The 20,500-nt window shown below is 44.5% G+C and overlaps 1 protein-coding gene across 4 annotated transcripts in view; it reads right to left on the bottom strand.

Annotated features, from left to right (window-relative positions):
* Positions 1-20,500, bottom strand: part of FNIP1 (folliculin interacting protein 1) — a 70,212-nt gene that overhangs the window by 3,740 nt on the left and 45,972 nt on the right. For 3 of the 4 annotated variants that reach the window (XM_054841979.1, XM_054841980.1, XM_054841983.1), the window contains exons 7-17: positions 18,500-18,583; positions 17,437-17,508; positions 16,575-16,710; positions 15,821-16,022; positions 14,922-15,007; positions 8,587-8,733; positions 6,459-6,628; positions 3,686-5,111; positions 3,158-3,326; positions 1,071-1,268; positions 571-686 (exon numbers count right to left, since the gene is read on the bottom strand). In XM_054841979.1, the coding sequence (XP_054697954.1) occupies positions 571-686; positions 1,071-1,268; positions 3,158-3,326; positions 3,686-5,111; positions 6,459-6,628; positions 8,587-8,733; positions 14,922-15,007; positions 15,821-16,022; positions 16,575-16,710; positions 17,437-17,508; positions 18,500-18,583 (2,806 nt within the window). The remainder of the gene's footprint in view (positions 1-570; positions 687-1,070; positions 1,269-3,157; positions 3,327-3,685; positions 5,112-6,458; positions 6,629-8,586; positions 8,734-14,921; positions 15,008-15,820; positions 16,023-16,574; positions 16,711-17,436; positions 17,509-18,499; positions 18,584-20,500) is intronic. The other variant, XM_054841981.1, reaches the window with a different exon arrangement.

Genomic DNA, 20,500 nt, shown 5'->3' with positions numbered 1-20,500 from the left:
AGAGCAGGGGACTAGGCTAAACTACTTCTGCAGCTACCAGGGAAGCCCTGGCACCGTCCTGCAGCTCATCCCGCTGCAGCTGCTGCCCCATCTCCAGCTCCACACGTGCTCAATGTGCCTTCCTGCTCACCCTGTACTCCTCTGCATAAAAAGATATTCGGAGCCTTCCTATAAACACCCCCTAAATAGCTTCTCTGCTGTGCCCCACACCCACAGAGAGGCATTATGCGCCTTCTATGACACAGAGGGTGTTTTCTGCCATGTAAGGGGAGTCAACCTGGAGGAGTCAGGTGCCCCACATTGTTCAGTGATGACTGACCAACTAAGGAAGGAGCCTGCTAAGTTCCGTGGTGCTGAGCTTCCTGCCCAGAGGGAAGAGGGAAAGGCTGGGGGATCCTCGGGATCAAGCAATGGCCAAGGAGAAGCCTGCGACCGTGGGTGATTTATGCCACACTACGGTTCCAGTCCCATTTAGGAATGCGTTTCACAGCGCTTAGAACAAGCCCAGGCAGAGAGTTCGGCAGCAGCAAACCCCAGACAGCGCTGCTCGGAGGAAGTCTGAGATCATACCCCAGCACCACGCCCAGCTCCTTGACGTGAACTCTCATCTGGCCCTTGAGATACTCGGACAGCATCTTGCTTTTGAAATAGAGCTCCTGCAGCCGATCCTCCAGGTGCATGACACACTAGAAAGCAAAGGGAGTCGTGTCAGGGAGAAGGCAGCGCTACATCCAAACCGCACCCAGCCTCAGAGCAAATCAGCGCAGACCCCATACGTCTATTGCCCTGGCTGTGTCCAGGTGAATAATTAGTAAGATATTCATTGGCAAGACTGTTACTTTTGAGCAGACACCTTTGATTTCATGTTAAATCAGAATTAATGAGACAGCTGTCTTGATTACAGAGCAGCGTTTAAACAGACAGCTCAAACAGCTACCTCAGGGGACACACTGGCTACTAAAATTGTGGCTACAGACAAATAAACTAGGCAGAACCTTACAACCCCTTTAACCTATGAACTGAAAGGATGCTTTAAAAACACCACCCTCTCGATTGTCATTCATACTTACAAAGTTTGGAGATAAATTATGCTTGTAAAGCTGAAGAGTGGAATGAAGCAGGTTGGACACGAGACTCGAGACTAACACTTCTTTTCCCAGCTTATTATCAATCATTCGTCTCTGGCTACTGGCCACTTGCACCGTCCATTTGTCCATGTCTGCAATAATGCAGACGGCTTCTGCAATCGGTTCATCCAGAACAGGATGCTAGAAACAAAAAAAGAACAGCAGAACCCTGAGGATGACAAATGACAAGGGTCTTTTCACAAAACGTCACCATCCTGGATAGCAGGGATAGAGTCCCAGACACGGCTTCATCTAAAATACAGTAACATGTGCTAAGAATTGCATTCCATCTATTAAAAACGGAGCTTTATTGTAAGCAAGGCACAGTCTTGGAAGGACAGTTGCTATTTTACATTTTCTTCCAGGCTTGAAAGCGTGTCCCTGGCTGACAATTTTATCTTCCGATATCTGATATAAAGAGTTCTGGCATATCTAAAGTATATTTTAAACCCCTAACACTGGCAGTACCAAAAATTCAACTTGCTGTTCAACATGGCTGTGTTAACGAGGTCGGTTTATTCATGGTTGTCACTGGTTTCCTTACAGGAGGGCCAGCAGAGGGAGTGCGGAACCAAGCCTGCGCCCAGCTCCTCCATTCCTTCCAACTAGCATTTCACCTCTCTCAAGCCATGGAAGTTTTAAAGAGGGAGTATTTGGTACCCCGCTGCCCTTCCCCAATGCGTTTTCTGGGCTGGACTGTCAGGAAGCATCTCCTTCCCCAGAGTCCCACAGGAAACTCACACAGGGCTAGGGTGCAGTTATGATTTTACTTGAAGGTAAGTGTATAAAAAAAACTTGCTCGGTCCTTTCATACCCTCTCAAATCTTTGACTTTGCAATTGAAGCCTGCTGATGGACACGCACTGCTATTAGGTTGTATTTCAGATACATGTTTCATAGCAGCAACTACCTCACACTGCTGCCTCTGTTGCCTGAAGTTCAATTACACTTCACAAATGGCTTAAACATTTGGCTTAAAACAGCACCTAGAACAGCCGCGCAGGGAGCGAAACTCCCCCCCCGGCAGGGTTGGGCACAAGGAAAGGCGACAGCAATGTGGGGAGCGGCCGCAGGAAGAGCAGCCATGCCATCTGCGTAAGGTGTGATGCCTCTTATTATATGGGGAGAAGTGGAAGAACGGGACATTTTGGAGGCTCCCAGGGGAGCGCTCAGGGAAGCGGACTGCCTGCTCACCAGTCTGTGCGCTGGTCTTTCCCCATTCCCTTGGGAATAAACTAGAGGGGAGCAGAATCACGCTTTTCAGCGACAGCCTGCTTTCCACTCCTCTCCGGTGACTATAAAAGCAGTAGGAAACACCACGCTTCCCAGTCATGCCCCAGTTCATCTAGGGAAAATCTTCTGTGGAGAAGAGATGATTTCCAGTACACATGAGAAGTGTGAATCCCCTTGGGACAATTATCTTCATATTGGTTTCTCCCATTTTGACAAAACTGGCACTAGCAGACACTTTGACTACAATCATAAAGGAGGACTAATATCCCCAAAGTACTGAGCGTTCCTGACGGCTTCACCGCAGAGAACACGCTCTTCCCCACAACCAGCAGCATGTTGGTTAGATGTGCATGGGAAGGGGAGGTGTCCTGAGGGAGCAAAGGGAGCTTCTGCACAGCCACTGCAGCAGGACTGCGTGCCCGAGAAGAGATGCACAGCAACCTCAGCCTTTGGTCCTGTTCAACATCATTCCATCCCGTGGGCATGCAACCATCAGCGGGCTGCCATGTCTGCAGGAGATGATTTCTCAATGGCTTCGCACAGAGATCCATCTTCTCAAGGGCACAAGCCTCTCAGATGGCTTCAGCAGGAGTCTAAGTTTTTGTGCTCCAGATTTGCAGTGAAATAACGTTTTTCAGATACATAATAGAGAGGAGGAAAAAGTTGGTGACCTGGGACTGGAGAAACCTGAAGAGAGCTGCGACAGTAAATATTTCCACTTCCAGCAGGTTTGTACATTCAAAAACATTTGCCTTTCCCTACTGTGACAAATACATTTACCAAATATAGCTTAATTACCTGCACAGCATGAGACAAATCTGACACCAAACAGTGCCGCAGCTTTTCATCGCTTCCTATTCCTTGCAAAACAAAGTCAGGGACATAAGATGAACAGTAGCCACCTAGCAAGGATCTTCCAAAATTGGCAATACTGGGCTGGACAGAGTTCACTTCAACTAATTTTGACCTGTAAGAAAGGTGTATCAAAGAGATGTACAATAGTCAACACCAAATTCAGCTTACAGAGAGGTTGCATTCTCACATTTGTCAGATCTCTGCTAGCTTCCATTCAAGCACTTTTAAAAAGAAAGAGTTTAAAGTCAGCTTTTGCAGTCAGACCATCATGGAAGAAAAGAATATGAGCCAAGATCGCAATGCACAATTAATATTTTTTTCCAGATCACTGATCTCTCTATATTCTTTTACAACCAGCAAGCTCAAGAGACACTTTTCCAACCGCTGATGCCAAGTTAGGCTACATTCCTCCACACATGTGACATGGGAAGAGGCTCTATCTTTTTTAGGCTCTGTTACTGTTGTACTTACCCAGGGAAAGGAATCTCATACTCTTCTGCCCAATCTTCTTGTTCTCCTCCGTAATAGTTACTGCTTGGTCTAGTTAGATCATGACCTGTATCCTCACTTTCGCTGTCACCCAGGGCACTATCTGAACTCTCATTTCTTGGAATGTCCCAATCAATTCCCGGGGCGACTTTTTTCTCTACATTTTCCCTGTCCCCATGGGGGACACGAATAGAGATTTTGTCTCTTTGGTCCTGCTCATTAAAGCAGTTTTTGTAGGTCTCTTGTTGAGCAGAGTCCATAAATTTACAAAATTCACTAGGTGGTTTGCTAGTCTTTGTACACAGCTTTTTAGAAAACTCTAAACTACTGTTGTGAGCAAGAAGGTCTGTAGCAGCTTGCCCTGGAATATCATCAATAGTCCGGGTTTCAATTGAACTGTCATCAGTAAAATATTCATCAAACAGACTCATGCTCTCGGTGTTGTATTGGTTTGGATTCCAGCTCTGATGCTCACTAGCAACTTGAGGAAAGGGTTCAGTTGTCCCACAGTCTCTATTTTGGTCCTCAACAGTTTGTTTAGCTTCACAGTTCTGATCAGCAGACACTCCTTCCTCCGTTGCTGGCGGGCTGTGATGCCTAGCAATTTGTTCCACTACTGCCTGACTTCTCAGTTCAATGTCTGAATCGGGTGACATGGAATCTCCAATGAGGAAAGTCACCTTTGTCTGAGCTTCAGCAGCACTGCAAGGAAACGCATCGCAGAAGAGCTTATCCGGCGGCTTCTTTTCCACAGCAATACCGGGTGACCTTGTTACACTGACTGCCTGGTTGCCCGATTCCAGCGAGTCTTCGTTCCTCCACACGTTTGCTGCTGGCTCCAAACCAGATTCCATCACTACACGTTTTTCTGGTGAAGCTGACCCCGTGCACACCACGGTCTCTAGCTGTGTGTCCAAGCAGGGTCTCGGTTGCTTAACATCAACAGCATCTTCCTGGCAATCATCAGGAACAATAGTTCTGTTCTCATCTGAAGAAGATTCCAACTCTACCTTAGGAGTGTTTTGTGCGTCTTCTCTCTCTTGCTGTGAAACACCTTCTATGTTTTGTGCAAGGGAAATCGGACATTTGCAATATTTACAGCTACAGTTAGGAGTTCTCATTTCTTCAGACTCCGTTGGCAGCAAGTTGCCCCTGTTCTTGTGCATTGTGACAAGCACATACTCAGATTCCTCTACTTCTCCTTTCTCCAGTGTGGTAGTTATAACAGTTCCAGGCATGACAATAGCTTCATCTTCCCCGTTTTCTAGAAGATGCGTCTCTTGAAGTTCAGAGCATCTGATGAAGTAAGTAAGGAAATAAAGCAATCTCTGTACGAGGTCATGCCTTTTGCCAACCACAACTGTTTTCGCTAATCTCACAGGTGATCCAATAGCCCCATACAGGTCACCTAGAATAGGAAACAAAACAAGACAATCATTTTGCATTTTTAAAACAAATTATTCTTCTAACAGACAATTGCCATGGCCAGTTTTCAAAGGCCAGGTCTACAACAGAAAAACACTAAAGCAGAAGAGCGAGGACAGCTATGCCAGTATTTTGTTTTCAATACAGAGAATCCCAAAGATGCTGTTGGTATCGTATGTAAGGTGACACGCTGGTCAGGGAGACATCTGATCTCACATATTAGGGAGTATTCACACCACCTAACTTCAGTCCCTAGCTTTGGAGGCTCATCTCCTGGGTTCCTTATATAGCCATGGAAGAGAGGAGGCATCTGCTCTGAATTACCCTGGATAGTCTGGAAACCAGGCTGAACTTTTACCCACCAAGAGAAAGCTGTAAGGAGAAACAAACCTCTGCCAAGAACGAGGGCAAAAAGTGACAGTGGCGGGTGCATAGCTGAGGCCAACCTTCTTTTCGCTCCCCTTGAGCTCTACTATGGGTTGGATGGGTTGTTTTGACTGTACTCCAGATTCACGTGGGGAAGTGCCTGTGCATGTGTTGTTCTGGAGATATTAGGGCACTGCCCGAATGCTGGGATGGGGGGAAAAAGGGATCCAAGAGGCCCTGCAGGCCAACCTAACCACTGTGGATCCCTGAGTCCCATGACCTCTGAAATCGAGTCTTCCTGCCAACTCCCTGGCCATCCCTGCCTATACCAGAATAGGCAACCTCACAAAACTTTCTCTTCCTAACCAAATTCATGAGAGTTTGTGTGCAGAGCAGGACAAGCTGACCAGAGAGTAGGAAGCTCATCTCCTCTACTCAGCAATCAGAAGACAGTATGACTAGCTACTCAATCAACGAGGCTTTGAGACCTTACCCGGGGGTTGCCTAGTCTGGATTTCCTGTACTGTGTCACTCTTGCATTGAGACTATGTTCATTTCTTATCAAAAGATGGATTTACTTGATTTGCTTTTTCCAGAATCAGGCTTATTGACAGCAGCATCCCCCCCCAAAAAAAATTTATTTTCCTAATAGAGGGAGGACCAGAGGAGGACTGGCATCCTCCATCATCACCACGGCAGGGGACCTTAAGAGACCTGCCACAGATGACTAACAGGGCTTTACTTTTTGACTGCCATTTTATAATTGATAATGCCTTAAGAAATTATAGCACATTAAAAAAATACAGTAATCACCTCTAAGCTTGCAATACACACTTTTGTCTCATTTTGAATTAAAAAAAAATTTCACTTGGGGGGGGGGAAGTAACAAGCATCCATAAAAACCACCGCGCGCATACCCATTGATGTAAAGCTGTTGGATGGTTTACAGATGTTTGCCACATACCGAGCTGCGCCCACAGTGGGTTGTATGGATGAGTTTTGGCCAGCATGTCCACACTCTGGGAAGAATGCTTCTCCAGGAAGATTCTTATAGGCGGCTGGCCATTCGGCATGACGGTAGGGACCCAGGCCAAGTGGTTAGTCAGGACTGCAGTCAGTAAAGCGGGTAAAAACCTGAAAGCAAAATGTTCAACATAGTTTTTGTCCAGGTAGACACTCAGGGTGTTAAACCGACAGCAGTTCTACAGTTGACAAAGATCAAGGATTGCAGAAACAATCTAACAAAGTCAGCAGAGATCATCCCTTTGGTCTTGGTTCTTCGGGGAAAGAAGGGAGGGCTGTACGCTCCCTCCCACGCCTGCAAAGCTCTTTTTAGAAGACACATTTAAAGTAAAATGAAGTATTTTAAACTTGTGGCACCTCAGTTCCTCTGTTTGGCAATAATTATGAGACTTCCTATTTTGCAAGCTTTATGTTGTAAAACACCTCAAAACCAACTTACTTTGTTCACTGTAAGAAAACAGTGGCACTGTGTGGCCTCTGTGCTCCAAGGAGGGGATCCCAAACCCTTAAGATCTCTGACTATTGATGAGAAGGCGGCTGCAAGCCTGCAAAATAGCTAGGTGCTGTGTTCTTTCATCTAAATGTTACACAATTTCAGCACATATGGCTGTTCCTTTTCAAAAATAAAAACCCCCAAAGTTCTGTAGCTCAGCCAGAAAGGCTGTGGCCTTAGTAGACTAGCAAGCTTTCACTAAGGCGAAAAACCTTTCTGAAAAAGGTTAACTATCTGATTTATTGTAATGACAGAGCATGGTTTCTGCTCCGTGGAGGGAAGACTTTCCTCCCCAGTCCCCTTTCCTGGCAGGAAGATCGTGCCGAAGCGCAGCCCAAGAGCCTCCCACATGCCAACAGATGGTGCTGGCGGCCGCCACAGCAGCTCAGCTGCCTGGGGAGGAAAACAGTCACACGCTGCTGAGCCTCAAAATAATGCCATTTGAAGAGTTTACAAGCATCAGGAACACTACAGTTTAAGTTTAGCCCCATTTCCTTACTGGGGACAGCTAAAGGCAGAAAGGAGATTTAAAACTGGATTGAAAAGGATATGGGGTTTAATTTTCCTCTTGCTTCCACCAGTGTAAATCTTAATATATTTAAAAGAAAGCAAGCAAGCAAACCCAAACGAATGGGCATTTAAACGTAACCGAGATGTATAGGGCTCAGAACGGCAGGGACTGAAGGAGCTAACCTCAGGAAAAAGCTTCCACTGCAGCAGGAAATTGTTTTAGGAAAATATATTTGAACCCTTCGCAACTGCCTACAGTTTCTCCCTTTGCACCGAGGCAGGAGAAGGTGGACTGGACCGCGCTGACCACTAATTGTCACCCTCCCATCTAGGGGAGACAAAAGATGAGAAAGTTGGTGGCAAAGCTGGAAGCAGGGAAGCAGCAGCCTCTTCCCTACCCTGCAGAGAGCAGTTTCCCCAGAGCCAACAGCTGGTCTTTCAGTGCCATTCCCACTCAAACTTCACATGTTTGTGCTCGTTTTAGGACTTCAACAGAGCCAAATGCTTTAAAAACTTCCCCTATTCATGCCCTGGGGAAAGTGGATGAAGTGTTGACAAAAGAGTAAATTTATCAGATTCTTACGAGTTTATCAAGAACATTCTCTCTCAATTTTTAACAGCCGCTCACGGCTTTGTCCTGAGGGCAGAAAGGTGAGCCCTAATGAAGCACACAATTTCTTTAGTGGCATTTTACAGAAGTCAGGTTTAAGAGCAATTTGCGGTCAGACAGTATTACAGACACGGCTCTTACTGAATGTCTAACCTTGCTCATCATATGATAACTGATTTTGAAAGGTAGATTAATGCATTTCATAAGGTATGTTCACCCCCTTCCAGACATACACACCCATCACGCGCCTCCTATGGACATGTTTCAAATGTTTAGCCTCTACCAAGATTTAGAGGATTGTGGGGAAGCAGGCATTTAATGAGATACTTTCTTATTTCTTTCTTGTTTTAAAAAGAAGGTATTTAGGGACGGCCTTTTGATTCTTTGATTACCAGGACTTTAAACACTGATTCAAAAATTACACATATGTAATTTAAAAACTAAAATCCACCATACTGGTTTTTAGAAGCATTTTCCATCAAGAAAATGAATTCCTTCATGAAGCGATGGCAAAGCTGGTTCTTTTCTGGTGTCCCCGACATCATAGTAAGCCAGACAGGCTCCCCGATCCGTGGCATCGTGTAGAGATTGCAAATAGTCGTTCTAGAAAACAAAACCAAAAAATCCAGAAGACTAAACCAAGTAACAAAAGGCAGAGATCCCTACTCAAAGAATTTACTGCAACATTTTGTTTCAGCTGTGATTTCTAGCAGAAACAAAATTTCTCTCATAAACCACTATCCAAACCATGCTGTTCACTAAATAGTATGAATTCGCCCTTCCGCCTCAGAGAGTGAAGCCTCCCAGGTTCTTCACACATCTACCAGAACTGATCCCAAGCACAGTAACTCTGTCTGCCCTGTTCAGAATGGAGAATAAATGAATGATTTGTTGTTGTTGTTATCTCCCTGCTTTCTCTCAATTTCATTCAAAACAGGTAAATCCTCCATAGTTCTACTTGATTTATGATTAGGGCAAGCTTATGTGTATCTGACTTCAAAAAAATACCTTAACTTCCTCCTTGCTTAAAAAAACCTGGTGTATCTCCAGGCCAAACCCACCAAAGTGTGGATTTGTAGAGCAGGGGACCAGGTTACTTCTGAGCTTTAAATACAGTGTATGAGAGTCAAAGTTACCCCACGGTCTCAAGGATTACGGACCTACCCACATCCTTTTTCATTTTACAGAGGCCAGCAAATGTACGATTAAAACTTGGGCTCTGCAGTAAAACACCAGATTAAAACCTCTCCAATTACTGTTAAACTCCTCTAAAATCTAAACCAAATTATAGTTTTAAGTACAATGTCTACAATACAACACTATGGCAACCTGTATTTTCATCACAGTAAAAATGTAGCCTGAAAAAAACCAAACCAAAACAAAGGAAATGACCAATCAGTTCAGGTTTCTCCCCACTTAATGCACTACTTTTTCTACAAGAGATATTTTTGTTTTACAAGACAAAGACTTACATTATCCTATTATCCTTAGTACCACCCCTGATTTATAAAGATCTTCTCTGGATACGTTGGTCTAAAAATTTATGGACACTTCCAGAGGTAAAGCAATGGCTGTGCATGTCAGGCAAACACACTCAAGCAGCAGCTGCCAAATCTTCCACGGTTTAGTGTTTAAAGTGAAACTCCCAAGGAAGTCAGAGCAGCAGAGCTGCACACAACGGCACAGTATGGGGGGCACTCAGGGGAGGAAGGAATTATTTATTCCCTGGTCATCTGGCAGAGAAGAAAGCAGCTGTTTGGTGAGAAGACCCCCAGAGCAGGTCCCCAAAGGGCATGCACCGTGCCGAAGTCACCAGGACTGCTCGAGAAGAAAGGGGGTGAGGGAGGCAGTGGCATTTTCTGCCTTATTTTTTCCTACCAGTTTTCATTAAATACAAAATCCATCCTGAGTGTTCACAATAGTCAAAATCAACCCCATCTTCCTCAAAGGTTAGATTTTCAGACACTCCACTGCCACAGGCACGATGGGAAAGCCAGAAACCAGTCAACGAGCTGGAGATGAGGAAAGTCAAGTTACTTTTGCACTCACCAGACCCGTGGCACTCAGCAGGCTTTGCTGTTGTGCCGAGTCAGTTTAAAGCAGGCTCGAAGCTGCTCTCCGTTACCCTCTGCTGCTAGTCCTCTCTTGGGAGGAAGCACAGCCTGGTTACAGACCTGGGCACAACAGTCCCGCCAGGTTAGACATGAGTGGGGCGTGCAGCTGGGGACAGCAGCGCGGCCGCACTGCGAGGGGAACCAGAGGGTGTCCGGCAGCGCAGCGCTCTTGGGGCACCGGGATTTCATGCCTCGGCAGGAGCGAGTTGGGACTGGAGGTGGGATTATTAAGGGAAAGCTTTCTGTTCACAGCCCATTAACTGGAGTGGATGTTAAAGAGGCCCAAAGAAAGGGAGAAATCCCAAGTCCAGAGGCTTCAAAGCTCTATGAGTTTCAAAGCTCAAAACAAGTATTGAAACCTACACCCCCCAGACAGAGCTGACCTCAGAAGTTGAGAATAAATTGAACAAATTAACAAAAAATACAGCTTATTTCTCCTTCCTATGCAAACTAACCCAAGCCAAGCCCCTTGCAGCTCTGCTGTTTTGAAAAAAGAAACTACTTTTACACTAAACCCAACATATTAAAATATTTGTTTTCGTTGAAAAGATAGACCGAGTCTTGTGATTCGTTATTTACTATTCTGGTAACCCTGGCTGCATCTGCAACTGATAGTGTTTCCTCAGAGAGAGATCAGATTGCCCTGGCCCACGGCCAGCAGGCATGTGACTGCAGTGCAGGGAACCCTCCGTGCCAGCGCAGGCAGCAATGGCACAGAAACCAAGGGCAAGGATTAACTGCTTTCCAGCTCTGCAAACACGGAGGGGAAACATTCTCCTTCCATTTATTAAAGACCAAAACAAAAAATAAAAACCAACAACCAAAAAAACCCACCCCAAACACTATGGGGAAGTTAACCAGATTTAAAAAATAACAACCACTAAAAATCAAATTAACCCCCTCTTGGCTGTCTGCAGCAAGCAGCCCCCCCCCCTCGCCAACCCCCACACACAGCAGCATGCAAGGGAAAGTTCAGTTAATTAGATACTCTGTGCTTTTGGGGGTTCCAGTATATTTAAAATGGTTTCTGTTTGGAAATGCTTCTGGAAAGCTGAATGGCAGCCTGCAGCTTGTGAGCACCTCGGCACCGGCAGTGGGTGCAGCACATGCAGGGGGCTGGGGGAGCTCCTCAGGAAACACCTTTGCATCGAACAGCGGCTTGAAACCAAACAAAGCACAGCCCAGCCAAACGAAAATGAAGACCTGAGCAAAACCCCTCCTGTAAACCCTCTGGGGTTTGCCTGCTCTGCAGGCGCAGATGGCACCGAGGAGAGCAGCCCGGCTCCTTGCAGACACGACGGCGGCCGCAGGTCAGGTGCTGCGCTGCTCCCTGCTTCCTGCTTCACCCTCACCAAAACACACCTACAAACCTCCCCAGCCTTTGTCCTGCATTTTAGTACCAGTCCGAGACACCTTTCCTGGTGCTGCACAAACCGAACAAGACAGACGGCTCCTCGTGGACAAGAGCATCCCTCTGCAGCCCCTTCCTCCCCAAGGGAAACACTTCTGACCCTCAGCGCTGTGCTGAGAGCTGCTCTGCTGTTTAAGAGTTGCACTATAATAGCAAAGCTTAGAATCTCTTTAGGGATTGCTTCAAAAAAGAAAAAACATCAGTGGTTTATAAAACTTAATTCACATGCATTTGCTCCCCCATTCTCATTCCTTCCTTGCAAAGATGATTCTTCCTTAAAAAGGAAAAAGAAAACAAAGGCAGTAATTACTCCAACGAGTGCAGGAGCGGGGCTCCTCCGTGCAGGGAGCCCAGGCAACTCCCGTGCCCATGCACAGGGGCCAGTCTGCACCACTGAGCAAAATGCACCACTCAGTTCAGAGCAGCATAAGCTGCTGAAAAATTACTGGCATAAAACAGGATCAAATTTGGCTGCCAGAAAGCAGAGAGAGGTGTTTCCCTAGGCCTTGCACTCAGGGTTTCCTTGCCAGTCTGCGTATTTGCCACACAGGTATTAGTCAGATGCATAATCTGTATTATCAATGTGCTGCACTGGCCTTGGGGACCGGGGGAGTTGAAATGTTTATGCAAGTACAGTAGCTTATTTCATAAGTCATGTGTCTGCACAGCTGACATCCAAAGAGAGTTTTAAGCCTCTAAGTCAAGTGTTAACAGCTAAATCCATCAGTGCTTTAGAAAATTAAAAATTGCTGTAAAGTGAATAATGATACAAGGGTAGGCCTAGAGCTAGGCACCAAACTGATGGCAAATTTATCAATAGCATCAATTTGCAGAAGCAGCCTAGGCCTTTCAGAGAAGGCAGCTTTGGTTTTCCCAGGATGAGATGACAAGAGCAAAGGAAAGGGCCTGTTTTTGCTGTCATCTTTTCTGCCCCTCAGCCCCCAGTACCAGTAGTTAAATGCCTGTGAACACCTGGCTGGCCCCGCAGCCAGCTCCTTACAATAACCCTGCTCGCAGGCTGACCTACGACCACAGCACCGTCCCTGCAGAGCGGGACTTTTGGGTGGCAGGCGGCTGCAGTAACAACCGCCACGCTCCCGCCTCCCTTCTCTGATCAGCATGGGAGCGTGTGGCCAGACCCCACGCCCCAGTGACTTGAGGTTATTCTAATCAACAGAGGACTGCACATCAGCTACACTTGAGAACCTCTGAAAGTCTGGGGTTAAAAAAAAAAAAATAAAAAAATTATCCTTAAAAAAGAAAAAAAGACTGCAATGAGTTAAACCAGCACAGGATTTAGAAACACCAACCCACTAAAGTCAGCACCCTTCTTCCCTCCAGCACAATTTGCTAAGAGGGCAGGAATCAACACAAGCCTCAGGTTCACCAAAGGACTCAGGCTCCTGACTTCCCCGTGACTTCAGTGGGAAAGCAGACGCCTAAAGAGATAATAGTGGCCTAAATGGGTTTGCTGAATCTGTGCCAAAGCATCTTTGCATCCAGCCTTCAGTATTTAAATATGCCTTTTTTTTTTTTCTTTCTTACCAGACACATACTGCACTGCTTTGAAAAGCAAGTGGCTCTTGCATGTTACAGACACGCTTTTCTCGACGGCAGCATGCACTGCCACCCTGACACCGGGGAGGCACGAGGACCTTGCCCGCCTGCAGGACCGGCCTGGGCTGGGGGCACTGGCTGGCGCACGCCTCAGTGCACTCGCTTAAAAAAAAATCCAGAATTGCCAAAGTCTGCTGCCCCAGGAAATCCACTTATATGAAATTAAACTGGATTTAATTTACCTCGTTACACTATTAAAGAGTAATATTTATATCACCATGGAAACCTCTGCATAAAACTGGTAGTTAGACACACACTTCCAGTGCTGGTTATGCAATGGCTGTGTCATGTGAATGATCGCGTCTTACAGCGGCTCAGGAGGGAGAATGCCAATCCTCCAGTGTCCGGTGGGACGTTATTTTTCTGCTCAGCCTGACGAGAGCAGCTTTCCTCATCCCATCCAAGCTCAGCACCGCTGAGCTTCCCTCCAAGGAGGAAAAAGCTAGCAAGGGGGATTTGGCCTGTGTTTTCAGGGTTATTTTTCCTATGTTCTACTTGGGATATGCGCCCCTCCCCACCACTCTGGAACTGTTTAACTTGGAAGGACAAAGGAGAACGGGCAAAGTCCGCTGAGCATATCTTGCAGGGGAATGTTTTGGGGGAAGTTTTGGGAAAACAGCTGGGCCAGTGGTGTTATCAGGTGGTGGGAATGCAGAGAAACGGCTCTGGGTGAGAACGGGGAGAGGCTGAGCAGAGCTGGGGGGAGCGGAGGAACCACCGTGGCTGCTCAGAGTTGCTGAACTCGTCTCAGGCCCCTGGGCAGGATCGGCGGCTCCCAGCAGTCACGAGCTCCCTCTGCTCCTTCTCTTGGCACTGCTTATCCCATCCACCTCTCACTGCAGGCCCACGTGCTCACTCTTCCCTGCCTCCTGTCCCTACCGAACACGTCCTCTGCCCTCCCTCACAACCGCCCGGAGGTGAGCATCAGAGCACTGTCTTCTATAATGTCTTTAAAAAGTAGCTCTGCACTGGTTGTAAAAGGAAGCAACCTGCCACTCCCATCTGAGAGGAGATGAATCACTTGAAACAGACGGATTTCATCTTAATTCCCTCCTCATGACTTAAACTATGGAAAGAAAATACAGTTAAATGCCAGGGCTGTGCTTATCTGCAGTATTTTGTATATTAACCGTTGAATAAGAGACGCTCTGCAGGTACTGATAGCAAGAGATTACAGTACTGCACTGTGTGAAAAAGATAGTCCTCCTTCTTAGTAGCTGGTTATCTGAAATGCCTTTAGACCAGAATTAAGAACAACGTAAAGGTCTTGCTTTCCTCACACATCAGGAAAATACACACTAGAGGAGGATTTCCCTTATATGGCTTTGCAATTCTTTTCCCCCTCTCAATGGGCCATAAAAGACAATTTAAGAGGTTGCTGGAAGTTTCATTACCACCTAAAGCACAGAAAACCTTGATCATCTATGTTCTGTTCATGCCAAGCCCTGATGGATATACACACTTGGCAAAATCTAAAAACACAAACAGACTGTAATGGCTTGCTATCACCAATACCTTTATTGTACTTACTTTTGCAGAAGACTTTAGATTAAAAGTTATTTATCCTGCACTACAGAGAAGATGCTTCTAAAACAGACTTGAGTGCTTTTGAAGAAACAGACACAAAAGATAGGAGACAAGCTGCTCACCTGAATTCATTAAGGGCATCAACAATTCTGTTATATGCCAAACTCCGCTGACTGGCATCAGCTGATCTACGACTCATTTTCATAGCCTTGAAAACAATCATTAAACAGATAAGTAACACATAGCTACAGAAGCACAGAAAATGGAAAACAGAGTCATGTGTTTGACTTTATCTTTCATGCAACTAGTCATGCAAATAAATTTTTTTTAAGTGATAAAATGATGGTACAAGTGCCAACTTTCATATCTGAGGAAAGATAGGTGAGGAACATGCATTTTCAGCCTCTGCGTCTTCTGTGCTTTTCATCATTTGAGGCATAAAAGGGGTCAAAGTTTGTATTGCAGTGGCAAAGTAACCACCAAGTATTTCCTAGAAGAGAGATTTGACACAAATCTAACCGCACATTTGAACATTAGATCTTTGAAAATTTCCTAGACATCAGAATCAGGGGGGTTAAAAAAAAAAAAAAAGAAAAAAGAAAAAAGCCCGTCGTTTATTTACAGCCTGGAATAGCCCAGAAATAGGCTCTGACCCTGTCATCCACTAGACTCCGATAGAGCTGAAGCAGGGAGGTAGAGGTGGCCCTAAAAGCACCTTTCCCCCTTGGCTGATCCAGGGCTTGCTGGGATCTCACACAGCCCAGGGACTTTTCTAGCTTTCAGCAATCCTCGTAGCGTAATGCAGCACACTGTCCTCACCCTGGGTTGTACTTTCGTTAGCAATAAGAAACATCATCAAAGATGTCGTGGATAAAAACTCTTCTCTGCTGCAATTCCAATACCCAACAGCAAGTTGATCCCACTCTTGTAAACTAGTAACAAGACTTAGGAATTAAATCTGACAGGGCTGGGGGGAACAGACAGCAATACAAGTGCAAGAATCAAAAGAGACTGTGTTTACCTGTTCTATTGCACTCTTCAGTTTGTTCATGTGACTCTCAAAAAGAGGAAAGTGTGAGAAGAAGAACTCATTAAATTTGTTGTTTTCATCTTCATCTCTTGAGAGTGAAAAAATAACTCCAATTGCTATCTTCTTCTTCCTAACAATTCCTGGGCTAGGACCAGAGCTGTCATCTGACAAGTTAAAGCTTTCATCCATGGACCTTGAAGCATGGAAAAAAATAGAAAGTTAATGTAATCCACTGCTTAAAGTTGTACCTTGGTTTCCTTTGTAATTCAATTCTTGAACATTTAACTTCAATAAACACCTTTTGTTTGCATGTGTTGTCAAATCATCACCTTTGATTACAGCCACTTTGCAATTTTTTACAAGCAACCGTTAATTGATCCTGCAATCGCAAAAGCTGGAACCAGATTCAAAGTGTTTGTGGGATTAGAATATGGTATTCTAGTTCTCTCCCATCTCTGCCAAGAATTTGTGTTTTGAGTAGGATTTCAGGGCTCCTTATCCTCAGAAGTACAGCCTACAGGTTTACATTTTGCTGAAGGCTTTCTAGTTAGTGCAAAACAACAAATGCCATGAAGAAAACAGATACTAAAAAAGATCAGGCATTGAAGTGCAGTCTGACTTACACCTCTGTAAATACGCCACGGAAAGGAACAGCAAGAGCAGATGTACATATGCAAAAGCAGAATCAAGCTGACAATGGTGGAACATTTATGGGCAGCAACCAGCATTTTCATTCCCGGCTCACCATCGAGGGAAGACCCCGTTCTCCAAGCTGGTAGTCTGACTGCGACGCCAACGCCGCTGGTAACTGCTAGCACAGCTTTTGTTAAACGAAGAGCCCGGAGATGGAAACGGAGTGATGAGCAGACTGCTAAGAGATGCTGCAATAATAAGAGGAATAAATAAAAATCTCTCCAGAAGAAAGAGCATTTGGAGAATAATACCAGCAACTAAACCAAACCCCTCATGATAAACTGGTGTTGCTTCTCAAGTGCTTTCTTTTTTGCTTAACTATGTTTATTATCTAATAGCCAGTTTGTAATAATATTAACGAGATATACAAGCACTACAAGGGTGGGACTATCCTGCAGCTTTACATAATAGCCAACATACAGTCTGCATCAACCATGAGTATCAGGGAAAAAAATTCTTTGTGGACAGCATAACGTTCATCATATCCTTCAACAGCTTTTCCAATCCTAACCTTAAGTGCCCAATAGCCTGAATTTGGGGGGAGGAGAGGGGTGTTGTGGAGGCGAATTCATGTTTTAACATCACCCTCCTCCTCAATTTGGAAAGATGACAAAGGTAATAAGAAATGCTGCAAACTCATTTCAATATTTAATTTGGCTTGCTTATTCACAGCATACTTTAATAAATTGCACTGCTGTTCAGATTACCTCTGTCAGGTTCCTAACGCAGTACCCTTGACACCTACAACATTTGTACGTATACATATAGGTATGTGTTAATGCTTATATATAACAAACCAGAATGATCACATTTCAGCACAGGAAAAACTGTTTGATGATGTCTAGACATCTCAGTGATGAATATTACTGAATCTTTTTGGAGTCTACAGGGTTAACAGATGGAACTGACATTACCAGATCTTGCTATACCGCTGTCTCTGTCCTCATTCTGCTCCCTCCCAGGCATATCCATAGGGTTGCTGTGAACTGTAAAACAAGGAATACCAATTAGCAGGGGAATATACAGTCCCTTTCTTGTTTGCAGATCTCCATGTAATTAAATGAAACAAAACCATGCTCATTAATTCAGATCAACAGCACTGCACAAGGCCATCACCAAGAAGGGCTGCTTAGCTGAACAAGCCAAAACGCTTATCTGAAAAGCTTGTATGTATTTTGCTGAAGACCATACACCTATTTTAGTACAAATGAAAACCAGAGCACTTGTTTCTTGATACAGATTTCATTTTTCAATGAAATTTCAATGTACCAAAAGGCTGCTGGTTACATTGTAGTACTCAGTATATAGACAAAAAATCCACAAAAAACCAATAAGCACACCTTTCATTCATATACCAGCTTTTTCAGGTATTATAGATATAATCTTAAAAAGATTTTATAAAGTTGTTGAAGAAAATAAATAATTTTCAATTGTGAACAGTGCATTGGTTGTTCAACTAAGCCGTAAGCTGTCCAGATTCACAATTTGCATATACACAAGATCAAAAGTGTCTCAGGCTCAATAGTCTTTAAATGTGATATATTTTACAAATATGTGTGTGAAATAAAAGCTACTCAGCCATGGAAATAAGACCCAGCCACTAAAAGCAAGAAATGTCCATTTTAAGTGAGCCTAGTTTAGCTTTAGTTTTCACAGTTTGGTCAAAACAAGTCCAGATCAAAATAGTTTGACACTATTGTGAAATATTATTTCCAGAAATATTAAATCCACCATTAAATATGTAAGTTTCTAAAACAAAACAACACAACCAACCAACTCCAAAGAGGACTATTAAAATGCCTGCTGTCCTCTGGGGATTTAAAGCACGTATCCAAAGAGGTAAGAGAGCAGACATTATTGTCCGTTTTGTATTAAAAAAAATTAAAATCTTATTTCCAGGGCTAAACTACAGATCCACACCGTTTTGTCACACCAGCTAGACTAGCCACACAGCACAGCACACAGCACACTGCAAACCTGCAAAGAAAGAGGCGCTCCGGATCAGGCGGAGCGGACCTTGCTCTGAGAATGCCCGCCTAGGGCTGCAAAGCTGTGAAAGACCTACATGGCAAAACGTAAAATACACATGAAAGAATGAGGTTAGTAAAGCAGAACAGTCTGTAGGGAGGGGGCCAGGGCAGGGAGAAGATATAAGCCAACATAAATGCAGAGTAACGTATGCAGGAGAACAGCTCTTACGCTTAACAAGAATGTGGATTCAAGGATACGCTTTACAGTTGAACTATATAGTATTTATAGAGTTAAAACAATAGACCCCGCTTTACGCTGTCTCCCATACAAGGATGGGGTTTCTCTCCAAGGGCTCTTTTTTTTTTTTGGCCTTTTTTTTTTTTCCATTGAAAAATGATTAATTTATGCAGGCTCAAAGCCTAACTTGATGAATCTCCTGTTTGTGATCGTGGAGTACAATGTTTGTTTTAACATCCATACTGGTGGGGTGGCCGAGGAACACTTGCTGAAGGCAACAGGGAGGAAGGGGGACAAGGCAGGCAGAAATTCGTCTTAGTAGAACTAACAGAAATTTATAGGCTGAAGTAATTGTTCTGAGAACAGTCAGTACATCAGTTTAGTGAAATGATCATATAGAAAATAAGTGTTAGCACTCTTAGTAGTCCATTTTAAAAGTAATACTGGATTGTAGATATACCAGGGAAAGAATGTATTTACTGTACACAGAGCCAGGAAAAATGCATGGGTATTTTTAATGAGTTAATTGCCAGTCCCTCTCCTAAATTTGAAGCTACGGCTCACTCAAAAGTTTACTGAATATACAAAACATGAAGGCTGCACCTCAGCAAAGCTCCCTTCCATTCTCTTAGGTCTTTACTCATTAAAGAAAAGGACATGACCAGTGCTGCTGTTTTTTTAACCAGCATATCTAAAAAAAGCAGCTTGTAAATAGTTCCCAACCAAAACACATAGACCCTTCTCCTATCACAGGCTGGCGAGAGCCAGTGAGTCAGAAGCAGTCTTTGCTAGCGAACGCAGTTGTTCGAAATGCTGCAGTTACAGATTAACTTCTTTACCTACTCTACCCATGGTTCCGTCTGCACTGAAATGGGAACTGTAAACACACACTGTCGAACCGACTGAAAACTTGTGCAGCTCAATAACAAAGAAAGTTTCAGCATCCTCTTCTAGAAGGCAATCTCATCACTTCTCGTTGCAAGCCCTCGCACCGAGGTGCCCACACCCCACGCCAGCTCTCGGTGCAGTTATCCTTTCTGCTTGGTGGGGAAGTCACCCTCACCACAGAGCCGGACACGGATGAACGTGTGGCACTGGCTACACCTAAACCACATTGAGTCCACGCCTAACAGTTGCATTATCTGAATTCAAACTCGCAGTTTAGATCGCAGTGGTGATACAGCAAACTTTTGCCAAGCACAAACCACAACAAAACCCTAAAGTAGATGAAGTGAGTTCCCCTCTCTCAGATCGGGCACCTCATTCACTCATGCACTGTGAAAAATCACAACTGAAGTCTGAAAGGAATACTGAATATTTAAAAAAAAAAAAAGTGCATCTTTTTAACTTTCCTGACTTAGTAAATTCAGGAAACATTTAACAGATAATAGGTTCTTACAGTTTTAATTGGCTTCCCTTATAAATGGACTGTTGGGAATGACTTTAATGAGGTATACAGCTTTTGAGTCTGAAAAGCATTTAAGCCCATGCTCAGGTGTAGTCTTATCAAAGTCAATGTGAAGGAGAGAAGTAAACACACCCAACAAGAATTAGGACCACGTCAAAGCCAGAAACCCAGTTAGAGTAACAAAGTCATCAGATTCGCTTCCAACCCTAGAAAAGTATATTTTACATACAGCAATATTCTGGAAAGCAAACGTAAAAAGCCACCCCTTATTCCACCTACTACAACAGACATTTGCTTGGAAAGTCAACAATGTAAACCAAAGGAGAGGGAGGATGTGCTGAAGAGCTCATCAGGCTGCTAAA

This window comes from Grus americana, chromosome 14, assembly GCF_028858705.1.
Source record: "Grus americana isolate bGruAme1 chromosome 14, bGruAme1.mat, whole genome shotgun sequence".
Classification (NCBI taxonomy): Eukaryota; Metazoa; Chordata; class Aves; order Gruiformes; family Gruidae; genus Grus; species Grus americana.
The sequence above is the reverse complement of the archived record's forward strand: the minus strand, read 5'-3'. Positions and strand labels throughout refer to the sequence as shown.